The sequence below is a fragment of the Scomber scombrus genome, chromosome 23, assembly GCF_963691925.1.
Source record: "Scomber scombrus chromosome 23, fScoSco1.1, whole genome shotgun sequence".
NCBI lineage: Eukaryota > Metazoa > Chordata > Actinopteri > Scombriformes > Scombridae > Scomber > Scomber scombrus.
This window is the reverse complement of record NC_084992.1, coordinates 13,694,070-13,712,775: the sequence shown is the minus strand read 5'-3', so window position 1 is coordinate 13,712,775 and position 18,706 is coordinate 13,694,070. Positions and strand designations below refer to the sequence as shown.

Genomic DNA, 18,706 nt, shown 5'->3' with positions numbered 1-18,706 from the left:
TTTTAAGAAATACGTTTAACAGTGTCAGTAGTAAAGGACCTGGAACAATTAGGAAATATTAACAGCTGCCAACATAGTGCTATCAAAGCAGCGCTGCACTGTGACATAAATGAAGAGGAAATGGTTTAGCATGAAGTTAGACGCAAAAAAATGTCAGCAAAGCGATCCGTGACTAATATGACAGGCGGTCAAAGGAACGTGACAATCATGGAGATATTAGATGGGAGAATATTGTAACCCACAGAAGATGATGCTGGAGTGTGACTTGCATGAAGACCCAGAGGCAAATTCATTCAGATGAAGGCATTAAAATTCTTAAGCCTAGCATGTTATCCGCTTGTAAAGAAAGGCAGACTGTTTTTTCATGACTCATACGACAAGCCTAGATCATTCATGAATCCCAATCATTCTAAGGATGAGAAAATTGGTGAATACTACGAAATTTGTATTTCGGGACTTATTTGTCCCAATTGGATACAAATAAGGTATACAACTAAAAATAGGTCTTCATCAGGTTTTACTCCTGTTTACAGTAACACACTGAAATTTAACCATACCGCTTATAACAACATCCATGGTTCTGCTCTACCACATAATATTGTTCACAGCAGTCATCTAGAACATACAGTGTATCCTGATAATGCCCACATCTCTTTTAACCTCTGCTAATTTGCACTACATAAACGTGAATTGCAGAATACATAAATAATCAATCATTAATGTGCACAATTGCATAGGTTTGTCATTATTGCACAATACACAATTTTTTAATCAAGGTCTTCTGGTGGTTCTGGCATGCATAATTGTGCTTTGACAATGTGTGTCACTCAAATTAGAGACTGCAGACAGAAAGCAGAACTACTTCCTTCAGGTGGCTGTAAAAGGATTTAATCAGCTGGAAGAGATGATCTTCACACACACAGCTTAAGCCTGGCTCACCTACTGCGACTCACAGGGAGTCACCAAAATACTAAAAGGGTGCAGGTTAAACGAAAGCCTAAGAAACATGTCACCTCTCTCTACAATGCGCCCACACATAGATAAAGCCTTTCATTCTTAATAGACTGTGTTCCCATGGGCATTTATCTCAGTTGAATCTTTCATCTTGGGTTAGAATTTACAAGACACCTATCCCAACCCTCAGGCTATTGAATCCAACACGGAATATATTCATGTAAATAGTCTTCTAATGAAATTGCCATGTTTGGTTCCCTCCCATTTATGCAGACCTCCATTATCGTATATATGAATCTGCAGTTTTATGATCATCTATGGCTTTTCAAATAGGCAGTGGCATCATTTTAAAGAGTACAAGGAATGAAAGGAAAAGGTTGCCAAGAAGGCCAGAAAGGAAATATTACATTTATTCATCATAATCACATCATCTCATTTGTTTTGTGCCTTTTCTCCCTCTCGTAGACAAACCTCGATAGTACTTTTTACATTTTTAATTCAGTAGAAGCAAACTCTTAAAATAATGGCCTTTCCAACCTTCATAAATATTGTATTTTGGTACAATTTACACTAATTTTCTTAAGTTTTAAACAGTTTCTACATCATGAGTTCATCAAATGGATTGTGAGATGAGATTTTCTTTATGTTGCAGATCATGGGTGATTGGGGCCATTGCCTTGCTGTGTCTGCTGGGCCTGACTTGGGCCTTTGGCCTGATGTATGTCAACGAGAGCACCGTGGTCATGGCCTACCTGTTCACCATTTTCAACTCCCTGCAGGGAATGTTCATCTTCATCTTCCACTGTGTACTACAGAAGAAGGTTTGGGTTCATTTTTTTTCAAGATGTGCTGTGTGACTTCACATCTGGCAATAAGATTAAACTGTTTTAGAAGAAAAACTCCCAACACCTAGAAATTGTTATTGTGCCCTCAGCTGACTGCCCATCATTAAATTCATTTCATGCTTCAGCAAACATGCTGGAGAGGCATCTCCAAATGTGCCAAGTGTGAAAATACCCTATGATTGTGACCCTTGGATTTGGTCTAATTGTTTATGTGTACGTGCTTCCCATGTGTTTTCATTGCACAGGTGCGTAAGGAGTATGGCAAATGCCTCCGTACTCACTGCTGCAGCGGCAAAAGTGTGGAGAGCTCCATCGGCTCTGGGAAGGGAACTGCCTCTCGCGCTCCAGGACGTTACTCTACAGGTTCACAGGTGGCAGGACATTTATCTTGTTCCCCTTTTGTTTGTTTTTCTCTTTTTTTTCCTTTACCATTTTCCCAATACACAACAAGTTGGCATCCATGTAGTTTTGAATTGCCATAGAATTGTATGCTGTCCAATGTTTCAGTCTGTATTGGTATAAGTTTTGATCCTAAAAAGTAATCTATGCACCTCCTTAGTGATCAAAAGAGAAAAAAATTGAAGGGTGGCTGTGTGAGTATGCTTGATAGATTTCAAGCAGGATAGCAGGAAAATGTAGTGTGTCTCGAGCTAAAAAAATTAAGTACATAAAGTCAAACTGAAGTTAATTTTCACTGAAGCAGGCCTGGGCTGCACACTGATACAGTGACGCTGACTAAAATATTGGCTCAAGCTTTTGTGAGGAATGTGTTCATGCTCACATTAATGCCAAAATGTGTGTATTTTGCGGTAAGTCTCCTTGTAAAGTACATTTTTAATGGATTCCTCCCACATTGACATGAAGTATAGGATGAATCGCCATGATACACTATAATTGAACATCATATCCATATTCCAAAGAGTGCGATTTCCTTCCAGTGTTCAATTATAAATAGTCCTTAGAGTCAAGCATTCAGTGGCAACCCACGATACAAGCTGGATTCCACATACAGATCAAAGCGTTTAATTATACACAGTGCTTTGACAAGATGGCTCTAACCTCATGTTCAGTCTCTTTATGTGAGCAAGACAGGAATGGAAACACTCAGAAAAACGCAGTTGTTTACTGCTGTAACTCTGAGGCTTCTAAATGAATGTGTAATCAGCAAAGTACATTCTAACCCACTGGCTATGAATAGTTGAAGTTTTTACCCCCCCCCCCCCCCCCCAAAAAAAATAGCACTGTCATTCTCAACCCATCTGTGTCTCCAGTGCTGGGGACAACATGATGAACGGTATGTTAAAGAGATCAGCTGTGACAGTATGTGCTGCTGTTAAAATGTAAGAGTTGTGAGTCATCCAGGGTTGACACAGAAGCGCCTGAAAGGACATATCCTTCTGTGAGAGTTCAGTATTGAACATAACACCTCTGCGTGGGCAGCTTCCACATCATTTATGATGTGATAATTAAGATTTTATGAATAAAAGAAAGTTCACGGTCTAACTGGCATCCTGCAGTGGAGAATTTCGGGAAGAGACTGGCTAAGCCACAGTGGCAGTTACTCCAAATTTAGTTAATGTTGATGACTGTGATGGCAATGACTTAATTAAGCTGAAGCCTGTCTTAGGTGTTTAAGAGAAACAAAGTCTTGAAAGCATTGCTTCACTTCATGGCTTTACTATTTTGACTGTCCTGTCATTATTATCTTTGACCTTGCTATTATTGTGCATATGGTAAATTGCTGCTATTGCAGTCGAAAGATAAAGATACGTGTCAGGTGTCGGATTCACCTTTCTTCACAAGTGAGTCTTATTTGGAAAGGATAGTTTATTCACACTAGGGTCTTATTTTTGCGTTTTTGCAATTATTATTATTACAATTTACTCACCAAAGTAATAACTGAGATTTGAGAATGCACAACATCACTACAAAACTGTCTGACACGGCAGAATCACAGTCAGAAGATCATAATTGTTGCAAACAAGCCAGAAGTTTAGCCAGATGATCTAAACGTCTGTAAACTGAAAGTTAGAAAACATCAAAAATGTTGGCAGTTCATGCTCATTGTACAGGAAAAACAATAATGATACAGTTTTTGAAATAAGAAGTTAACAGTTTTGGGAAGTATGCCCTACTTGTTCACTAAATGGCACTTAGATAAGAAGACTGGTCTCTCTCGGTTAAATATAAGGGAATATCCAGCAGCAGGTTAGAGTATCTTATCACAAAGACTGGAAACAACAGTAGACAACTACATGTAGCCCTGCTCTGTCCAATCGTAGCCTACCACATGAGAAGATTGATACCAAAATGAAGCTAAAGCCAGTATATGGTTAGCATAGAGACCGAAAACAGAGACAAACAGCTAGCCCTGCTCTGTCCATCGGTGACAAAATCCACCTATCAGCACCTCTAAAGTCTAAAGCTGACTAATTAACATGTTATACCTCATTTGTTTAATATGGTTATGGTTCATTATGGAGGTTAAGACTATTTCTTGGCTGGGAGCAGTAACTTCCTGGAGGCTTTGCTGGTTGCCTGGTAACAGACATAGTCAGTATCTCCATTGGAAAATTGTGAACTTTAGCTTTTGCACTTTAGTTATTGTATGGGTTATTCAAACATGGTAGGTGCTAGTCTGCACATTTAGTTACCACTGGACAGAGCTAGGCTAAGTGTGTCTCTATGTTCCTAGTCTCTGTGCTAAGCAAAGCTAACCAGTTGCTAGCTTTAACCCCAAATTGAAATGATAGGAGACTGGTATCAATCTGCTTATCTTGGCAAGAAGGCGAATAAATCTATTTTCCTAACGAAAAGGTCCATGAAACAGGTGAGGTAGCTGAAATATCCCTAGCCTCAGGTATCATTGGAAAGCTAACAAATACATCCTGTACTATCTTAACAAAGGAGAATGGGTAATAAGTTTACCATTTGCCATTAATTAAGTACAATCTTTTTTGTTAAAGACAGGAATAATGACTACCAAAATATGATACAGATTTTGTAACAAACTGTAATTATCCTTAAGTCAATTATTTTTTCACAAAACATTTGTTTTATTTTCAACATCACCAACCCTGTTCCATATTAATCTGAATTCCTCTGCCAAGCCCCTCTGGCACAAGATAGAAAGTAGTCGGCTCTGTGGATGGATATCCAGACCCTTAGCTTGTGCAACAGCCCGTGGGACTCTATCATAATTAACCAGGATGAACCCTCTTGGATTGAGCCTTTGCAACCCGAGACACTGATTCGGAGAGCTTGACTGATGACTTTATTATTGACTTCACCTATCCCAGTACTGATGCTCATCTTTAATTGGAGGTTACTTATCCCTGCAGCTGAAATGTTTCATGGTTTAAATACAAGTATCGAGCTGACAGCCTCTTCTATTGCCTCATATTATTGTGTAGAAATATAAGTGAGCGATTGAGGGTAAATACTTGAAAGAAAACAATAAAAAATAGTACTGTTGGGTCTTCATTTAATTTAACTTTTTATCTGGATCACCAACCATGTTCAGAGTCAATGTACTGACGTGTTTTGACATGTTGTTTGTCTCTGCAGAGCCGCATCCGTCGGATGTGGAATGACACAGTCAGAAAACAGTCTGAGTCCTCTTTTATGACCGGCGACATCAACAGCTCTGCGTCACTCAACAGAGGTACTTGGTCCCAAAGCAAGTGTTTTCTTGAATGATTCGTCAATACACTGGCCTTCATCTTAGACGTCAGGACTAAGAGACTTTTTTTTCTTCACAAAAGCTTCACTATGTTCTTGAATTGTAGTTATAATCATTTTCCATTCAGTGTGACACAGGGGCTCCAGTGTATCAAAATACTTTATTTTTTGGACAAGTAAAGCTTTCAACCACAATCTTCAACCCTGAGGCAAACCCTCAAGTCAAGGCAAATAAGTAATTTCACAATAGTGTGCTCCCAAACAATTAAAATCCCAAGTAAAAGACACATTTATCCACTCAACTGTTAATGTTCACCAAATATTGAAGCAAGTTCTTAAGTATTTGGAATGGAATCCACCAAAACTGCTGTCAAATAGCCACACAGTGCACAAGTAACTGGTTGTGTTTCTGAACATTTTTGCCTGGACAAAAGAGAATGTGACTGTGAATACAAGGCAGAGTTTCAAAGGATGACACCCTTTTTTTTGGTCTCATACTGCAACAGAAAATTATTTATTATTTGTTATTTTGTACCACTGACAAATCTTTTTCTAGCATCTAGCCATTAAAATGAATATGCAATGAAAAAGGATTTAGACTGATTTAGACAATCAAACTTTGAAGAAAAAATGCAATCATAGATTAAATGAAATTGTACAAAACAAAATGGAGTTTACTGTCAATTATAGTAACATAATGATATTTAATAGTGGCTAAGAAACATTTCTTCCTTTTTTTATCCCACATTAAACTTTACCACACCATTCCATTTGACTGCCACAGCCCTGAAAGTAAAACTGGGTAGATCCTCTCAAGAAAATTGCTGGATAACAACCCAAAAAAATTAAATCCAGCCGAATTCCCTCTCAGGAACACGTTAATAAAAAAGTATTTTAACATAATGCATTTGACAGCGGCACAGTGAACAGAGTTAACTTCAGAGTCTCTCAAGTTACACAGAAAATAGATACCAGACTACATCTGACATCAACTAGCAAATAGCATACTCGCTGGCATCCGTCCCTAACACTCTCCCTCCTCGCTCATCGTATCTCTTGATGGAGGGCTTGAGTTCCACACCACTCATGCTCTAAATTCGCTCTGGGCGCCCGCTTGCGTAGACACTAATGCAGAGTTACAATGATGGATTAATGTTCGACACAGGGAGGAAGTGTCAAGATCTCAATAATTAGGTACTCAGCTTAGTGCCATCAACAGACACATTTTTATCCATTGTGGAGAAGCTGACTTTGGGGCGGGAGGTTGGGCGGTAGGTCTGGAGTCGAATAAAAGCCTACGTGGATCTTCCATAAAGATAAAAGGCGGCCATAGAAATTATTAACACAGTTTTATACACCTGGCTTCTAACCAAGCTGGATCTGGTAGAGGCAGCACTCACAAGACCTAAAGAGTGTGCTGGGAAGTGCATTCAGCCATCACCAAAGTATCATAAGGAACATATTCAAATAGAGCTGCACTTAACCGTAGCTGCTGCCGCGTTGTTATTAAGGAATTATGTGTTGAGGAGGGAATATTTTGCCCCCCCCCAGTCTCCCACACGTGAGAGCGAGCTTGCAGCCGGCGCTCTCAATGTGCTCTTCACGAGAGCGGAGTCATGCAATCATCTTGATAGCATTGCATGTTCAGTTTATCCCAGCATTCAGGATTATTGCCGCACAATCAGTGTGGTTTTGGAAATTGTCCAATTTATCAAACGCAGACACAATAAGTGGGGGATCTGTCATCGGGAGAATTAAAAAAGGAGCCGGTGTTTGTGGGATACACGGTAATTAGGGCAATGAGCAACAGCAACAAATAAATACGTTTTCTTTTTTTCCCCCTAAATCCAAACAACATCCTGATTTTCAAGCTAAATTATAATAAATACATGCTTAATTAATTCACACCTCCGACAAAAAATGAGAATAATGCAGAAAGATGCAGCTGCACTTTTAATTCTTTTCAAATTTCATTAAGGAGAGCCCGTTAAAATAGAAAAGATTCCTGCAATTACAACGCTGTGAGAAAGTATAGAGGAAGTTTCTAAAATATGATGAAAGTCACAAGGTAATATAAGTCTTTCTCCGTTGGTATGACAGATTCAGAGCATTAGAAAAGAACAGGTCTCTCTGCCAGAGAAACTAATTGCCGTATACTCGTACCTCAGATAAAAGATGTTTACCCACTCTGGCACAGTGCATATTTGAAGCACATGCGTGTTTCACCCTCATAAGCCTTGAATCTGGTTTATTTAAAAATAATAGCATCATGTCATGTTTTCGTGTGGGGGAAAAAAAGATCTTGTAAACAGGAAATGAATGCAAGTCACAAATATTTTCAGCATACTTGATATCCCGCATAATGTATTCAGACACTTGAAAATAAATTATTTTCATCTCAAGCAGAGAAAAACAAACATCAGGAAATCCGCGCCATTCATGCTTAAGATTGCAGCCTTAAAATCTGCTGCTAATCACAGGGCTCACACTGTGGATTGCTTTGGTGTGGTAGTATGTGGTTGAGAAACTGATGAGTCACTCAGGCGAGAACCTGGCAGCAAGTTATCTGAGGACATGCGTCGCATAAACAGAAAATGAGCATCTATTCTGTCTTCTGTGCAAAGGAGGCACAGCTGAAACAAAATAATGACCATCTTGAGTAAGAGAGGACATATCACTTCATTCAGAGGTTATTTCTGTAGCAGTACACAAGGAAATCAGACCAAATGAGAACTTTGGTCTTTGGAGAAAAATAAATATTACCCCACTAAAATTGCCAATGCCATAAGCTATAATAATAGTGCAGGTTTTGGCCTGCCCTTCTTGTTTACTTGCTGCTCCTATTAAGCTTTTGTCTCATGGTGTTTACAATGATAATGTAGCAGGTTTACAACTCAAACTGAATTTTTGAAACAATTGGTTGTTGCTTTTAGAGCTAGGTAATAAAAGCAGGCTTCTCAAAGGGGTGATTTTGCAGGATAGCTAATTAAGCTAACATTTGTGCAAGTTGGTTGAAAAAGTATGAAAAGAAAAGAATATAATGAGACAATTATTTTGTCTTTTCACTTCAACATCAACATCATACAACACTATCTCTGGTTATGTTAAGTGGGGTTGCTGGAGTTTAAGCTTCCCCAAAACCAATCAAGAGCACAACACAGATGCTAGTGTTAAGCCCAAACTGGCAGCATCCAGGTGTGACTTCCATACAGTCGGGAAATACTTCAGTATGAGGCTTTTATTGAACATAACATGTAACCCCACAAGCTAATATAGTTCATTAATGATATATTATTTTGCCTTGAGAGTAGTGCTCAGTGACTACTGTAATTTGTAAGCTAGTTATTTAGACATGATAATGATAGCATCTCAGAGCAGACAAACACACTGTTAAAGAAGGGGTTCGCAATTTTTCAAGTCTGTCTTAAAACAACAGTCAGGTGTCCAAATGAACATTGAAATAGACAATCCACAAGTTTCCTTCTGTGCATAAATGTACTTATAAATTTATCAGAAGCTTATATGAAGCTTCAGCCATCCAAATGTGCCAAAGCAAGTAGATATTTTTCAATGTTACAGTCCCTCTTTTTGTTACTGAACGTCCACTGCAGCTCATGAGAGAAGCACAAAAAGGGAATTTGATGCTAAAAAGACTGGAAATGTGGCAGATACCCACTTGATATGAATAACTCGGACTGCTAGCCTCATAAAAGCTTCAGATAATCCCTTAAATACATTTTTGCACAAAATGACTGTGTGGACACACTGGATTTTGTCCCATTTGAAGGGGATCTTTTAATAGCCAGTATGAACAGGAGGAATGAGTACAGCAAGGAAAATCTCTCTCAGTGTTCATATAGGCATCTGATAGCTCTCCTTTAGTCCATTCTGCACAAATATATTGTTTATGTGTGTTTGAATTTTGAAAGGTTAAAAAATACCCTTTAAATGCCAAGTATGTCCTTACACACACCTCTTCAACTTAAGCAGAAATCTAAATAGCTTGACAGGCCTCCCTTGCTTAGTTACAGTTTCTAAGTTATGATCCAAGGAGAGCTAATATTTGGAGCCCCATATACAGTGCAAGACAACAGTGCCCTGACTTATAAGTGTATTCTGTCCTGTTTGAGTCTAGAAATGTTACACTCTGTGTTGTGTTGGCCTTGTCAGTGCTTCTTTGTAATTTATGTCTGTTACCGTGTGTTTGCTGCCTGAATGTGGAGCACACAAAAAATGGGCTTGACACTAATGGCCAGCATTAAACAATACAATTAACACACTTTCCATCGGTCCCATTAGCCATGTCAGTTCAGCTCTGCCACTTTCATGTAGCAAAACCCCTCATATTAATGATCATGTGATCATTTGAATGTTAATGGCTGTCATTGCTCAGCTGCATCTGCCCAACTGATATGTATGTTCTCTCTCTTTCTCTCTGTCTATATCTCGATTTATCCGCCCACCTATACTTTTTCTATCTCTCTGCTCTTTTTCTCTTCTGCTTTACTTCTGTCTTACTCTCTCCGTCTCTTTCTGGCTGCTCCAGGGGCTATGGCTAACCATCTTATCCCTAATGCACTCCTACGTCCTCATGGCACTAACAATCCCTATAATACATTGCTTGGGGAATCGGCAGTCTATAACAACCCTCTGGGCATGTACAACACACAAGGTGTGCTAGCTTCTTTTCATTCTTTAACATTGTGGCTAGGGCAGTGTTTTTTCATGCCTGGTCCTGGACAACCTCTAAGGTTGTACGTCTTTGTTCCTGCTCAGGAACAGAAAGCAACTTCATGATTGGAGAGTTAAAAGTAATGGACTTACACTAAGCTGAAATGCCAGCGTACACCCTTGAGGGTTTTTTACAGGGCTTTAATTAAAAAACACTGCTCTAGATGTTGTGTGTTAGCATTGGGGGGAAAAACTAAAGCTTTATCACAACTGTGTCGCTATTGGCTTTTTACTGGGAGTTGTATTTCGGCTTCTGGTCAGGGCATTACATTTGGTTTCATAAGAACCCAAGAGTCACTCTCACTTATGGCTACCTTGGCTGACATGGAAATTGCAAAAATGAGGAAATCCTCCTAATTCAGGAATGTTGCCCATATGGAGCCGGATACATCACCAGTCATTAATTTTAAATGTGCTCTAATGTTGTTAGTAAAGCTTGTGTGCCTCGTCTTCCGTCTCTCTGTTTTTAGTTTTAGTATTTATTTTATTTTAATTCTGCTGCTGGATTGTCAAATATTCTTTTGCAGTGATTGTCACTGAAACTAATATTAAAATTACAAATGCAAATCATTTATATTGCATGGAAAAGAATAGTCTGAGGAGCGAATATTAAGATTGCCATTAATTTGATTCTCTCAGTGTTATTGCAATTCCCTATTTTAAGGCATAAATCATTGAGTTTCCCTCCTTTTCAAGATTTCATACTCAAATAAACAAACTAACTGCCTTTTAATTTCAAACTTTTAATTGTAATAACTGCAACTTTATGTAATCAAAATGTGGGTGGTGAAGCCAATATAAATTTGATCTTGTTGTTTTTTATGTTTTTTGAGGGATAGAATTTAAATAATAGGGAAGGATTTACCAATTGAAATATTGTATATTTACAGTAATACGTAATAAGATAAATATACAAACATATAAATAATATAAAGTATTTGAAACCATATCTGTTGAGTAAATAAGCAATCCATACTTTATTCTGGGCTCAGTCTGACTGTTTAGAAGCAATTTTTCTCTGTGAAACAGTTTTTATATTATTCCAACTCTAAGCAGTCAATACGAGATTGCCGTAACTTTGCGAGTCTGTAAAACTGAGAAACTTGTGTAAAACTTACAGAGAGCTTTGATCAGTGGATAATTTATGTATGCAATACAAGTACTGCATTCGAGCTTGTGACAGAAGGCAATAATTCACTTACATCACCATAGATGTAAAAGAAATATCTGGAAGGATAAAAATGCTAATGCATCACTAGATTTACTGCTGCGTTTGACACTCAAGTACCTCGGCCATGTTTTACGCCACAGATCTTGCAAAGTTAAAGCAAAATATCTTCTCTACTATATTTGTTAATAGATATGTTGTGGGTTTTTTTCCTGTGGATACAGAGAATTTGCATGGTGACATGAAACAATTGCACTCCCGAGACATTATCTTGATGCGTCATCAGCATACTGTATGTGCACATTTCTATTCTACCTGTCACTGTTATGCTTATTGTGTTTTCTTCTTTCCTTTCCCTCATGCTGTCCCTAAAAGAGCCCTACAGAGAGACAAGTATGGGAGTCAAACTAAACATTGCTTATCAAATGTAATTGACTTTGGCTTTACTTTCTTTTCACTCGGTGCTGACAAAGGGGCAATGAAAAAAAAAAAGTCATTCCCTTTGGAAGTAATATTACAAAGGCCCTCATCATTTCAAATAGATCTGTACAATTCAGTTTGACTAAGAATCTGAATATCACTGCTGATTGTAGTTTACACTGCTAAATGAAAAAAAAAAAAAAAAAAAAAAAGAAGAAGACTTGAGGCGTTTGCTGCTTCTAAAAGGCAAATATCCATTGGCCCTTTTGATATCACACTCTGAATAAGCTAATCCAATTACAGTCAACATTCAGACTTACCTCAACATTTCATGAGGCACGTCAATATAAATTGATCTGTATTCTTTGCAGTGAATATTGAACAGCTGTGCCTTTGTTCACACACACACACACACACACACACACACACACACACACACACACACACACACATTTTTTTAAACCATTCACTTTGATCAAGCCTATACACTCTTCTTGAAGGTCTCGGAAATGCATCCTGTCAAATTTTCAAGAGGTCAGACTACAAGCTTGACACTTTTAACAAGCTGGATGGCCTTGTCTGAGGTCGTTTGAATTATCGTCCAAAAATTGCTTTGATGTTCATAAAAAATGAAATCCAGATGAACATGCAACAGAGAGAACAGAAAGTTCCTGGCTTTCCGGTGTGGTTTGATTCTGAAATATTTTAATTTGCACCTATTTGGAGGGATGAGTAGTTACGCTCACATAGCAGACGTCAATAAATATTATTATTATTATCATTTCTTCCTGTTATATTGCAATGCTCATATGGGACAATATGGCTGGGGTCCAAATGTATAGCTGGTTTGTGTTTTACTTTAAGTGTTAAGTGCATGGCTGTAATTTTTTGCTTTTGTTTGCTTGAATTTTGTGTGTAAGCTTTGTGTTTTTGTGCTGTGCTCAAGTGATGTGGTGTTGTGTGTCGCACATGTGTTGATGTTTTCATCACTGCCATATTATAATCAGATATATTTGGCAATCAGGCCTTAAAAATACTTTTTGGTAACAAGGTAAGTGTGTCTGATGTTTATATTTACAGTGTATAGGCTGTTAATGGACATACTGTGCTTAATGTCTTACCCAGTGTTAATGATGGGTGTAATTTGTGTAGCTGTGGCAATTACATCCCATCAGATTTCACCCTTCTCATGCGTCTAATCTACTCCCCAACCCAACCCGTGTTTGTCATTCCAGAGGGAATCCTGAACAATGCCCGGGATACAAGTGTCATGGATACTCTACCACTGAATGGTAACCATGGCAACAGCTACAGCATCGCCAGCGCCGAGTACATGAGTGACTGTGTCCAGATCATTGACCGGGGCTATAACCACAAGGAAACTACCCTGGAAAAGAAGATCCTGAAAGAGCTCACCTCCAATTATATCCCTTCCTACCTCAACAATTCCCATGAGCGCTCAACCGAGCAAAACCGGAACCTAATGAATAAGCTGGTTAATAATGTTAGTAACGGTGGTAAGGACAGTGGCTACGGGATGGGCTTGGGAGTGGGGATGGGCATGAATGTCGCGCTGAGCTTAGATGACCACACCACCTTTGGTCCGCACCATGATGAAGGCCTAGGCCTGGAGTTAATCCGCGAGGAGTCTAACGCCCCGCTGTTGCCTCAAAGACCGCCCCCGTCCCTGCAGGCGTTGGACAACCTTCACAATCACCTCCACCAGCCAGCGCCACCACCCCTCCCACTGCCCCAACACCCCTTCTCATCCGCAACCACTTCCTCCTCGTCTCGACGGAGGATCCCCCAGGAGAACAGCGAAAGTTTCTTTCCCTTGCTTACTAACGAGCACACCGAGGACGAAGTTTCGTCACCTAGCCACAACCACCAGAGAGACTCTCTCTACACCAGCATGCCCATGCTGCCCGGCCTGCCCGACGTGTCTGCAGAATCTGCTGACGGCTCCAAGGACGCCGGGGACGCCAAGAGCCCAGAGGCCAGCTCGGATGACGTTTACTACAAGAGCATGCCCAACCTGGGCTCACGTAACCACCTCCATCAGCTGCACTCCTACTACCAGCTAGGGAGGGGCAGCAGCGATGGTTTCATCGTGCCCCCCAACAAAGAGGATCTATCACCCGAGGAAGCCCACCAGGAGCCCTCGCATCTGGTCACCAGCCTATAGGCCGAAAAAAAAAGCCCACCAGTGTCCCTGCTATTACCGTAGTCCTCTTCTCTTCCCCGTGTCCCCTTGTTCCATCAGTCGTTGGCAGTGGTAGCCTTTCTTTTTATTCCGTGTCCCGAAGACTGAGGCAGAGCAAGTAACTGTACTCTCGCTGTTACTGACCACGAACAGGATAATAATTGCTACGAACGGGGGCTAATATGTGACTATATTTGCTTAGACTTTGCGGGAATCTGTTGATGTTGTGTCCCCTCCCACCCCACCCCCCTCAAACCCTGTGTGGTTTGGTGTGTTTTGTCTCAGTGTGAAAAGAGACAATTGCTCACACAGGATTTTTAGGTCTCAGAGATATAGTGTGACAGTCAAAAGGAACTGCATAGCCCCAAACTATACAAGTCTAAACTGTGGACTGCACCAGAATAAATGGGGAATTTAAAAAAAAAGGACTATTTTATTATACTTCTGTATCCATATTGACTTTTTGAAAGATTTTCTTCCTCTTTGGTGAGTTGCAGCACATTTTGTTTGCTGAAGTGTCCCTTCAATGAAAAAAAAGACAAAAAAAAACAAAAAAACACACATTTTGAACAATTACCATGAAGGAATTATTGATCGTATGCTTTCAAGCATAGCTGTTCTTTTTTTCTTTCATTTTACTGTAATAACAGTTGTTAAAAGAGGGAGAAAAAAACTAATAAGAGAATTATGAGATATTTCTATGTAATTGTACAGATAACTAGCATTGCACATAATAGTATGCTTTTTTGTTCCCGGCAAAACCTTCGTCTCTGTAAATGTAGTGGTTAGGAGCAATTTTGTTCTGTTGTGCTGGCCTCTCTGGGTTTCTGGTACCAGTCTATTTTTTTTGTTTTCTTCTTTTATCACTTTGACCATTGAAACAAAATAACACAAAAAAATATCACAACAAAACACTCAGCGTGCAAGCATTTTTGTGCAACATATTCACTTTGGTTTTCAGGTATTATCTGTTTCCGTTTGTTTTCTTTTCCTCTTTCCCTTTTTTTTTTACTGTGTAGATAGCAGAGCTCTGATTCAATGATCATCAATGAGAGCGAATCAGTCAAAGTTAATCACGAGGTGTCCCTCAGAAAGGTTCATAGTGCATTGTGCGACTCTTACCGGCATTCAGAAAACACTTGTGCTTCTCAGAAGGAGAACCAGTTAAACATTGATGAGCACTGGGCACTTGTACAAAAAAGAAAGATGGCTGTGTTACTTATTAAAGAAAGAGCTTTTGGAGTGAGAAAAACTGGAAGTGTTTTTCTTTTTCTTCCTCAAGGAGAAAATATATTTATTTATTTGTTTAAATAAACTAATAAAATGGAGGATGGAAGTAAGTTTAGTGGCGCAGATAAGTTTTTATTATTGGCTATGATTATGGCTTCTTATTTATTCCTTTTTGTATTGGTTTCCTAGTTGAATGACCTCATAACTAATATTTGTTGTAACAGTGAAACTTGTTTGCCAACAAATAAATTACTGATTAAGATTTATCACTTAGCTACGACAAAAGTTCTGGTGTTTTGTCTGGGTCTTGGGAACTCTTTTTATATGGACAGCGGCGAAGGACGTCGAAATGATGGAACGATCAATTCTTTTTTTTAATTATCAGTTAATATCCCTCATTAGCCCTCTGTCCATTTTAGTGCCAAGTCGATTTTGGCCCAGCAAAAGTGGATGTGCTCTGTATGCTCTGGTCTGCTTTACAATAGAAGCAGTGATTTCATAAGCTGTAATAAATATTTCAATATCATTGCTGGTGTAACCAATGAATTCCTTGCAGATGTTGTGTGTTTAACATGAGTTTGATGAGCTGTGCAGGAGTGTTGAAAGACTCACGACTGTATATCCTGGCGGGAGCCGAGAGGAGAGGTCAGTATGCTCTGTCCTATAAGGGAACTTCTCAGAAAATGAAAGCTGTCAAAAACTGAATTTTTCAATTTCAATTATTTTAAGTTATTTGGAAAATATATAATAACACGCACTGCATACATGTATAAATAGTTATATTAATTATCTGAGCAGCAATTGTATATTAAAGTTCACCTCTTCTGTTCACCTTATGAGTATTTCTATTGACCCAAACCAAAGCAGTATTGTATTTAAAGGTGCATTAAATCACTTGTAACCAATTGGGACAAGAATAACTCCAAAAATAACCCCAACATATATATATTTATTTATTTTTTTAGAGCTGTATGAGCAAGTGTGTCCACTTAAAGCTCACAGCTAAAAGAGGTAATCATCCGTCTTTATGCAAATGTAACTTTATTCAGTGTTAATATCAAAAACATTGCTTAATGCAGGTTTTCAATATACTTGTACTTAAGTTTATTGGAGGGAAAACATTCACAAATTGGAAGTTGATTAGATTTTGAACATTACACAGTAAAAAAAAATGAAGCAAATGATGAACAGCTAACGTTTCTAATCCCATTATTTTGACCCAACGCAGATAAAGAAGTGTATTAAAAATGGGAATTAATGCACATGCAATGGTTCATTTAATTTTTTCCCACGGGGCTGATAAATTCATTGTAATACTGTGTGATAAGCAGTAACAATCTTTCTGAAATCATGTACTTCTCTTACACTGTTTGCCTATTTTAAGTACATCCTGCATGTAAACTATTTCAGGAAGAAAAGTAGAAATTCAGCCCATTTCATCAGAGCTGGCGCTGTGATTGATGGCTGAGTCATTGTGAGAAATTGCCAGAGATGTGTGGCTCCTCTCATTACAGCCTGGATCTTGTATCAAAAGGTAGAGGTAGAGGGGAGAGAAGATAGAGGGGCGGTGGGGGCTGCAACTCCGGTACTTCCTCCCTGCCCATATGCTCCAGAATGGATCTTCACTTAGAGATATGACTTGGGTGGACAGAAAGTGCTCTGGCCGTCACTGCTGCATCACTTTGACTGGCATTTGCAAACCTGGGCGGTTTCATGAAATGTGCTGAAGATGGGACTCCGGCCCCTATCCACTTTATTAATGAGTTGTTACGCAAGCTCATAAGCCACCCCGGGCCCTCAATACTGCCCAGGAACATGCTTGCGTGGCACAAAATGCAATGGTGAATAAGAAGCACTGCAGCTCACTCCCTATTGACTCTGGATACTTAAAATATAATGACACGTGTTTACCAGCACATAAAGAGATACAGATTACAGTCAGTGTAGAATATTTTTTGAAGTCAAAACATCCTTTATTCACACTGCTTTACCCAACTGAGAATATTCTGACCTGCACAAGCGTATATTGATTTTACTGGCCAGGCCTTCAGACTTTAGATTGAAATCCTTAATTGCTAATGGTTTTCTGCTTAGCTTCCTAACCACAAACTAAGTGTTGACATGTACTCTGTGTTCTTAAAGCAGAGCACTTTGTACCCACGCAAACAAATAATCAATATACAGTATGGGTGCTAGAACTTTGTTTTGGTACCTGTCACACTTTCAAAGATGTTTTAGTGAAGGTTAAATGATTTTAAAGGAGGACACATCCCTCCTGAATATTTATTTCAACGGTTATCAGAGTGGATTAAAAATATTTGACACATAAAGTGTTTACTAACTAACATTTACAGGCTTATGATGGAAGGAATTGCACATTCCAATAGCCCCCCTGAGGAAGTTATTTCTGCCAAGACATTTCATTCAGCGATCCGTGTGACTGGAGATATCCTTGTTGCTGACAGTTAAGGGTGATGTCCACTGCACCTGCATCTCTCCCCCCTCTCCAGCTCCCCCCATCTCCTAACCCATGATAAAACATGAAACTTAAAGTCCTCTAATATGTTTTTCTTCAATTTTTTGTTCACCTTGGCACATAGCATCTAAAATCCCAAGATTTGTCCTTTTTCACAGAAAATATCTTTAGAACAGTGTAGCACAGGAGGGAAAATGGAATAGAGACATAGTTTATGTGCTGATAAGGACCAGTGTCCATTTGTGAGCTGTCTGATTGAGGAGATGCTATTTGAAAAGTGTTGTCTACTATTCGTGTCAGCACATGTGGTTGTAATTAGTGTTGAATATGTGTGTCCACGGATGGTTCGTGTGAGGACGTGAGTCTGCATGTGTGTGTGTGTGTGTGTGTGTGTGTGTGTGTGTGTGTGTGTGTGTGTGTGTGTGTGTGTGTGTGTGTGTGTGTGTGTGTGTGTGTGTGTGTGTGTGTGTGTATGTATAAGATGGTTGACAAATTAAAGGAAAAACCTAAAAAAAATGAGTGGAGAAACATAACAAATGCAGATGCTTCCACACTGGTTCACTGCATGGTATAATTTATTATTTAACATCCAATCATGCCCTGTGGCATTTATAAAAATGCTGAGCAGGCCCAGATGGAAAGAGGAAAATATATAAGCGACTTTAAGAGAGGGTTCATTGGTGGCTTCAATCTTAAAGACTTCTCAACTGGCAAGTGTTTCAATAGGAACAGTGACTAAAGTGACACCTGTATTTAGATATCAGTAAACAGGGTCATAAATTGTATTCAAGAGCATACATTTGATGACCTTGATGCTTCCGCATTAGTGTGATATGTAAGAAAAAACAGAAGAGCACCTCTTCTTCAGGTGACTGAGAATGTCAATGCACTATGCGATTAGACTATCTCAGCAAGAACAGTCTACCAACAATTACATAGAGAGGGATATTATAGTAGGTTGCAGTGCATGAACCCCACATAACAAATATGAATGCACA

At 39.1% G+C, this 18,706-nt stretch overlaps 1 protein-coding gene across 1 annotated transcript in view; it reads left to right on the top strand.

The window, feature by feature from the left end:
• Nucleotides 1–14,399, top strand: part of LOC134005547 (adhesion G protein-coupled receptor L3-like) — a 154,395-nt gene extending 139,996 nt beyond the window's left edge. Inside the window, exons 19-23 of the mRNA XM_062444472.1 lie at nt 1,607–1,775; nt 2,045–2,170; nt 5,367–5,463; nt 10,027–10,152; nt 13,035–14,399. Of these exons, the coding sequence (XP_062300456.1) occupies nt 1,607–1,775; nt 2,045–2,170; nt 5,367–5,463; nt 10,027–10,152; nt 13,035–13,984 (1,468 nt within the window). The 3' untranslated portion in view covers nt 13,985–14,399. The remainder of the gene's footprint in view (nt 1–1,606; nt 1,776–2,044; nt 2,171–5,366; nt 5,464–10,026; nt 10,153–13,034) is intronic.
• Nucleotides 14,400–18,706: the final 4,307 nt, after the last annotated feature.